General features: G+C 39.8%; 1 protein-coding gene and 1 pseudogene across 1 annotated transcript in view; both read left to right on the top strand.

The window, feature by feature from the left end:
• The first annotated feature begins 1,279 nt into the window (after positions 1-1,279).
• On the top strand, positions 1,280-2,871 carry LOC122677251 (annotated as a pseudogene).
• Positions 2,872-3,390: 519 nt separating this feature from the next.
• The window catches only part of CLCA4 (chloride channel accessory 4), a 30,387-nt gene continuing 26,484 nt past the window's right edge, over positions 3,391-7,293 (top strand). The window contains exon 1 of the mRNA XM_043878525.1: positions 3,391-3,596. Coding sequence (XP_043734460.1) covers positions 3,438-3,596 — 159 coding nt within the window. The 5' untranslated portion in view covers positions 3,391-3,437. The remainder of the gene's footprint in view (positions 3,597-7,293) is intronic.

The following is a 7,293-nucleotide window of genomic DNA, read 5'->3' as shown; positions in this document are numbered from 1 at the left end:
ATGATAAAACTTCTATCTTGATAAAAATCTTTTGCTTGTTCAGCATCTTTTCATGTGTTTGTTAGCCATCTGTATGTCTTCTTTGGAGAAATGTCTGTTTAGTTCTTTGGCCCATTTTTTGATCGGGTCATTTATTTTTCTGGAATTGAGCTTCAGGAGTTGCTTGTATATTTTTGAGATTAATCCTTTGTCTGTTGCTTCATTTGCTATTATTTTCTCCCAATCTGAGGGCTGTCTTTTCACCTTGCTTATAGTTTCCTTTGTTGTGCAAAAGCTTTTAAGTTTCATTAGGTCGCATTTGTGTTTTTTTTTTTTTTGCTTTTATTTCCAATATTCTGGGAGGTGGGTCACAGAGGATCCTGCTGTGATTCATGTCGGATAGTGTTTTGCCTATGTTCTCCTCTAGGAGTTTTATAGTTTCTGGTCTTACATTTAGATCTTTAATCCATTTTGAGTTTATTTTTGTGTATGGTGTTATAAAGTGTTCTAGTTTCATTCTTTTACAAGTGGTTGACCAGTTTTCCCAGCACCACTTGTTAAAGAGGTTGTCTTTTTTCCATTGTATATCCTTGCCTCCTTTGTCAAAGATAAGGTGTCCATAGGTTTGTGGATTTATCTCTGGGCTTTCTATTCTGTTCCATTGATCTATATTTCTGTCTTTGTTCAGAATGTAGCACAGGTATCCTCCTACTTAAGCTCTTAAAGATATTTTTTACTATTTTATTTTTAGTTCTCTTCTGAATTTCTGATGAGTCCTGGCTCCTTTTCTTTAGGACTAGATATACTTAACTCATCATTATAATTCCTATCCTGACCCCCTTTTTTCATTAAAAAATCTTATTATTTGCCTTATAAGACAATATTGCCTTATTGTGGAGTATGATAAAACTCTGGAGTAAGAATATTGGGTTCAAATACTGACTCCCATTCACTAGCTATGTGATCTTGGCAAGGTACCAAAATTGTGTGCCTCAGTTTCCCCAAGTATAAAATGAAAATAATATTCATACTTATGTTACAGAGTTGCAGTAAGGAGTAAGTGAAAGAATCTCTGCCCTGGTAAGTACTGAATAAATATTAACTATTAAGATGATTCACTCTGCCTCGATAATAACCAACACATTCCATTCTTTTTTTATACACTTGATTAAAAACAAATTCTATTCATTCTTTACTGGACAGGGCTTTAAAAATTTACTCTAATAACTTTATTAAGTTTCCCTTAATTTATCAGTCTTTAAAATACTTAATTTAGGAGGCGGCGACGGTGGCAGAGGCGGCGGCGCCGGTCGCTCGGGACGGCGCTGTCTCCGTGGCTGTGCGACAGCGATCCGGCCACCCCCGGAGCCCAGTCCCCGAAGGATGATAATGAAGATAATTCAAATGATGGGACCCAGCCGTCCAAAAGAAGGCGAATGGGCTCTGGAGACAGCTCCAGGAGCTGCGGCACTTCCAGCCAGGATCTTGGCTTTAGCTACTATCCAGCAGAAGATTTGATAGAGTACAAGTGGCCACCTGATGAAACAGAATACTATATGCTTCAAGAACAAGTCAGCGAATATTTGGGTGTGACCTCCTTTAAACGGAAATACCCAGATTTAGAGCGACGAGACTCGTCTCATAAGGAGAAGCTGTACCTGAGAGCTGAACATCATCACAGAGACACGGTGCACTCTTAGGTCTAACAGCGTTGCGCAGTGATGAAGTACTCGACTTAATGATAAAAGAATATCCAGCCAAACATGCTGAATATTCTGTTATTCTACAGGAAAAAGAATGCCAACGAATTACAAATCACTATAAACAGTATTCTCAAATGCAACAACAGAATACTCAGAAAGCTGAAGCCAGCAAAGTGCCTGAGTACATTAAGAAAGCTGCCAAAAAAGCAGCTGAATTTAACAGCAACTTAAACCGGGAGCGAATGGAAGAGAGGAGAGCTTATTTTGACTTACAGACACACGTTATCCAGGTGCCTCAAGGGAAGTACAAAGTGCTACCAACAGAGCGAACCAAGGGCAGTTCTTACCCGGTGGCCCTCATCCCCGGACAGTTCCAGGAATACTACAAAAGGTACTCATCGGATGAGCTGCGGTGTTTGCCACTAAACACAGTGCTTTACGAGCCCGCCCCCCCACGCCCCCCGACCCTGAGCTCCCTGCTCTTGAGAGCAATGGTGACCCAGATGATGCCGAAGATGGTCGAGGTGATGAGAAACTGAAAACAAAGGCACTTCGGACAGCTCCTCCGGCCACGTGTCCCAGGGCGAAGGCCTTCCCGAAGGCCAGGAGGAGCCTTTGCAAGGAAGACAGAGGTCCAGGGACAAGGCTGCCCCTCCACGCAAAGATGCTTCCAAACGTTCTGTACTGTCCAAGTCGGTTCCTGGGTACAAGCCAAAGGTCATTCCAAATGCTCTATGTGGAATTTGTCTGAAGGGTAAGGAGTCCAACAAGAGAGGGAAGGCTGAGTCACTTGTACACTGCTCCCAGTGTGACAACAGTGGCCATACTTCTTGCCTGGATATGACCATGGAGCTTGTTTCTATGATTAAGACCTACCCATGGCAGTGTATGGAGTGTAAGACTTGCATTATATGTGGACAACCCCACCATGAAGAAGAAATGATGTTCTGTGATGTGTGTGACAGAGGTTATCATGCTTTTTGTGTGGGCCTTGGTGCTATCCCATCAGGTCGCTGGATTTGTGACCGTTGTCAGCGAGCACCCCCAACACCCAGGAAAGTGAGCAGAAGGGGGGAAAACAGCAAAGAGGGATAGTTTTTTTGACCCCAATACTGTAATATGCATTTAAATGAAGTATTTGGTGCCAATTTATTTACAACATTCTCATTTTATGCCAATAAAAGATTTTGAAATAAAAAAAATAATAAAAAAATAAAATACTTAATTTAATTTTCAAAGTCATCTTACCTAATTTGGCATTATTTACATTTAGTAATCTTAACATTTTCTTCTATTTTTTTTTTTACTGTTAGTAAATAATCTAAATAATAGTTAAATCACTGTAAAATTGAATAACAAAATTAGCATTTTTATTTCTATTAATATCATGATGAAATTTTATTTATTTTCACATTGCACTCTTCAGAAAATATAAAGTATATGTCTATACTGAGGAAATTGGCCAGAATTAGAAAGCATAGAAAATATGTCCCAAAAGGAATATGTGCAATATATTTTATAAAAAGTTCTGAACTCATCTATGATTCAGGTCATTTTACAGTAACATACAATAAAACAATTGTGTAACCTAAAGTCAAATATTTTCCCACATATGTAACTTTGACCTTTATACAGTCAAAGTCCCATAACTATCCAATGTTGATAATGTTCAGGAGTATATATATATGGAGAGATTAAAGATGAAAGAAATGCCCCTTGAACAACACTGGGGCCTGGACCAACTCAAGAGGAACAATGGGGTTATTCAGAAGTTTTGTCTTCCTCTTAATGCTATACCTGCTGAAGGGGTCCAATGCTTCCCTTGTTCAGCTGAATAACAATGGCTACGAGGGCATTATCATTGCTATAGACCCCGCTGTGCCAGAAGATGAAACACTAATTGAAAAGATACAGGTAAGAAAGTAATGGGATTTCTTCTATTTGAATTGATGAGAAAAAAATATATATAGTAGTTAATAACTGCAATGGAAACTTCTCAGGAAACTTTTAAACTTCAGGAAGTTTAAAAGCACCAAGGTGCAGTAAAAAAAGAAAATAAAATAACGCTGGAATGGGCAGTGAAAATTGAAGGTTCCAGACAAGGTTCTACCCTGTCCCACCATAAGATCAAAGACAAGCCATGGGGCCTCCCTGACCCTCCGTTTCTCCATCTGTCAGTTAGCAACTGGACTTGTATGTTCTTTAAACAATGATTTACCAAATGCTTGCTATGGCATGACAGGAGAGAGAGCAGTAGATTTTTTTAAAACTCTTGATCTCATGAAGTATATATTTTCTTCAGATGATACAGATAATAAAAACATGTCAGTGTATAGCAGGTTCATGGTAGTAAGTTGCTATGCAGTAAAATAAACTGGCAGAGGGGATAGGCAGTGATGGTGGGGCTAGGATAAGGGGAGAATGTAGGTTACTGTTTCATGCAGGGAAGTCAGGGAATCTCACTAGATGTAACATCTGGGTTGGAGACCTGAGCTGAGTGAGGAAGGAGTCCACTGAAAACCTTGGAGTGGACACTAGGTGAGCAGAATGGAGATGGCAATATGCTTGATGTGACCAAGGAAACAACTGTGAATGAGCAGGAGGAAGAGTGGGGGACAGCTGAAGGTGGACAGGTGCAGGGCCCAGACCATTGGAGAGATCTGGACTTTCACTCTGAGTGAAATCAGAATCCATGGAAGAGGAGAGGTGTGCTCTCTTGTACTTGCTGTGGAGTCATTCTGTCTGCAGTGTTGAGGAAACACTGGAGAGGGTTTTCCCATGTCACTCATCTTGTGTAAGCTGTTAGAACTGTGGAGGGAGCTGTTGGAAGTGAGAAATGACAGTGACTATGAACAGGGGTATTGTGGTAGACATCATTAATGTGGTGTGATCCTGAACGTGTTCTTTGCCATGAGCTTATCAGAGACAAGTCTGCTAATGATTTAGATGTGTGGGGTAGGGGGAAGAGAAGAGGGAAAAATAAAAGTCACAAAAGACTTCAAGGGTTTTGGTCTGAACACTCGGAAGGGTGGAATTATCATTGATGGAGAAGGAAAAGACTTAAGTGGAGAAAATTTGGTGGCTGGGAGATCAGAAATTAGCTTGCAAAATTTTGAATTTGAGATGCTTTTGCCATTTCTTTCTCTAGGAGTCTTCCTGACTCAGGGATCTAACCTGAGTCTTTTATGTCTCCTGTATTGACAGACAGGTTCTTTACCACTAGCGCCACCTGGGAAGTCCATTAAATATGTATATGGTTGGAGATATGAATCTGAATTCAAGGAGGAAATCTAGGGAGAGATAAAAACTTGGGAGTCATCAGTGTGTAGATGAGATTTCAAGCCGTTGAGAGTAATTGAGTTCACTTGGAAGTGTGGATAGGCCAGAGAAAGTTTCCAGGACTGAACCAAAGACTCATATCTATTGTTTCATCCAACTATAACGTTCCATATAATAAAGAGACTGGTGTTACAGCCATGTACATTAATTCTCCCTGTCACTCACCTCAACAGTTACTAACTCCTTATATTTAACTCCTTCACTATTGTTTCCTTAAGCTCTCACTTTCTGCTTTCCATGCCAAGGGTGTTGTTATCCATCAAAAGCTGATGGGCTTGACCTGAAAGGTGAGCAGGTGATATTGTGGCTGCCATTATAATCTTAAGCACAGCAGTATTTACTTACTGGTACATTTTGAATTCTGGGAAAATACAAAGATTAATTTACTGATGAACACAGGCTTGAGTAGCAGTTAATATAGTTGATTCTGAATGGTGGCTTTTTTAGTATCCAGCTAGCTGATCAGTATCAAAACTAACAGAAGCTCAGGAGACAGTATTTGGAAGAATTGTTTGTAGGGGCAAAACATTTGTTAAAATGGTCCTCTATTGAATGTAAAAGTTCAATGTTTAGCAGACATTCCCAGATAAGAAGAATGTTTTCTGGCATTCTCTGAGTCATCTACAAAGTCCTTACATTGATATTTTCAGACAACCTTGTGAAATACTCTCATCCACATTATATAGAAGGGAAAACTGCGATTTGGAAAAGGAAATAATTTTCCCAAGGTCAAGTTAAATAGTACAATCAGAGCTGAGATCCTGCACATGGGTTTTGAAAGCTGATAGATCTGGATTTGAGATCCAGTTTATATAAGATAACAAAAATCGCTCTTTTTGTAAAGGGTGAACAGTGAATATACTCTTACTCTTGGGATACTATCTGACCGTAGTAAGATATGTTGAATTGATTCATAACTTATAACCTGAGTTTCAATTGTCAACTTTCCTTATTCCTTTTATTCTCGTGTCTTTTGGGTTTAAGAGTACTTTTTTTTTGAAACATTAATATCTTAATCTTCTTTGATGCAACTAGGATATTATAGGAATTATGAGAAGGAATTTAGATGGAATATTATAAAATTCTGCATGGAAGCCTCTGAGAACCATTTTTAGCCACCCCAGCAGGCCCCAAGATATCACAGTCATCTGATATAGGGTATTTGAAATCTCTCCATGACTTTATAAACATACCACTACCCAAGACAGCTGTATAGTGTTACAAGACTACAAAATAAATTGAATCCCGTGGACTTGTACAATTCCCAGCCCACAAAACTGTATGCAGTGATCCTATTTTCCCAAACTGTACTACAATTCAATTTACTACATGCTATATACACTCAAAGGGACAGAGAGAGTCATCACTTTAAGCAGAAAACAACTGATTGAGATCTAAATATTCCAAAACAAAAAGAGAGGAGAGACATTCTTAGGGAAAATAATTTCATCTGCTTTAGGCCAGTGACAAAGTAATCTTTGGTCTAATTTAGGAGATCTCTGAAGTCCTCTTCCAAACTCCTAGCCAGTCCTCTGGGTCTTCAGTTTTCTGTACCCTAGCTTCTGACTGATCCCTGGCTCAGAACTCGGTCTGCTTTCTGGTCATCAGCACGTGTGATCCTCTGTTTCCTATCTGTAAATTAGCAATTGGACTTGTATGTTCTTTAAACAATGATTTATTGAATGCTTGCTTATGGCATTCCAGGTGAGAAAGCAGTGAATTTTCTTAAAGCTCCTGATCTCTTTCAATGTATACTCTCTTCAGATGATATAGATAATAAAAAAAAAATCAATGTAAACAAGTCTGTAGTAGTAAGTTCCTATGCAGTAAAATAAATCAGCAAAGAGAGATAGGCAGTCGTCATTGTAGAGCTGGGGTAGGAAGAGAATGTGGGTTACTGTTTCAGGCAGGGTGGTCAGGAAATGTCTCACTAGATGTGATATCTGGGCAGAGGCCTGATATTAGTGAGGGAAGACCCACTGAAAATCTGGGGAGGGGACAGCAGTTGCAGTGGCATGGAGGTGACAGCATGTTTGATGTGACCAAGGAAACAGCTGTGAATGAGCAGGAAGACTGAGGAGAGCTGAAGGTGGAGAGGCAGCAGGGCCCAGACCACTGGAGAGATCTGGGCTTTTACTTCAAGTGAGATGAAATCCATAGGAGGGTCTGAGCAGAGGTCAGGTGTGCCCTGTCTTGCTTATTCTGAGATCACTCTGATGGCAGTGTTGAGGACACTCTCTACAGGGCTTCCACTTATCACCCATCCTGTATA

Source organism: Cervus elaphus, chromosome 20, assembly GCF_910594005.1.
Source record: "Cervus elaphus chromosome 20, mCerEla1.1, whole genome shotgun sequence".
In the NCBI taxonomy this organism is placed as follows: domain Eukaryota; kingdom Metazoa; phylum Chordata; class Mammalia; order Artiodactyla; family Cervidae; genus Cervus; species Cervus elaphus.
The sequence above is the reverse complement of the archived record's forward strand: the minus strand, read 5'-3'. Positions and strand labels throughout refer to the sequence as shown.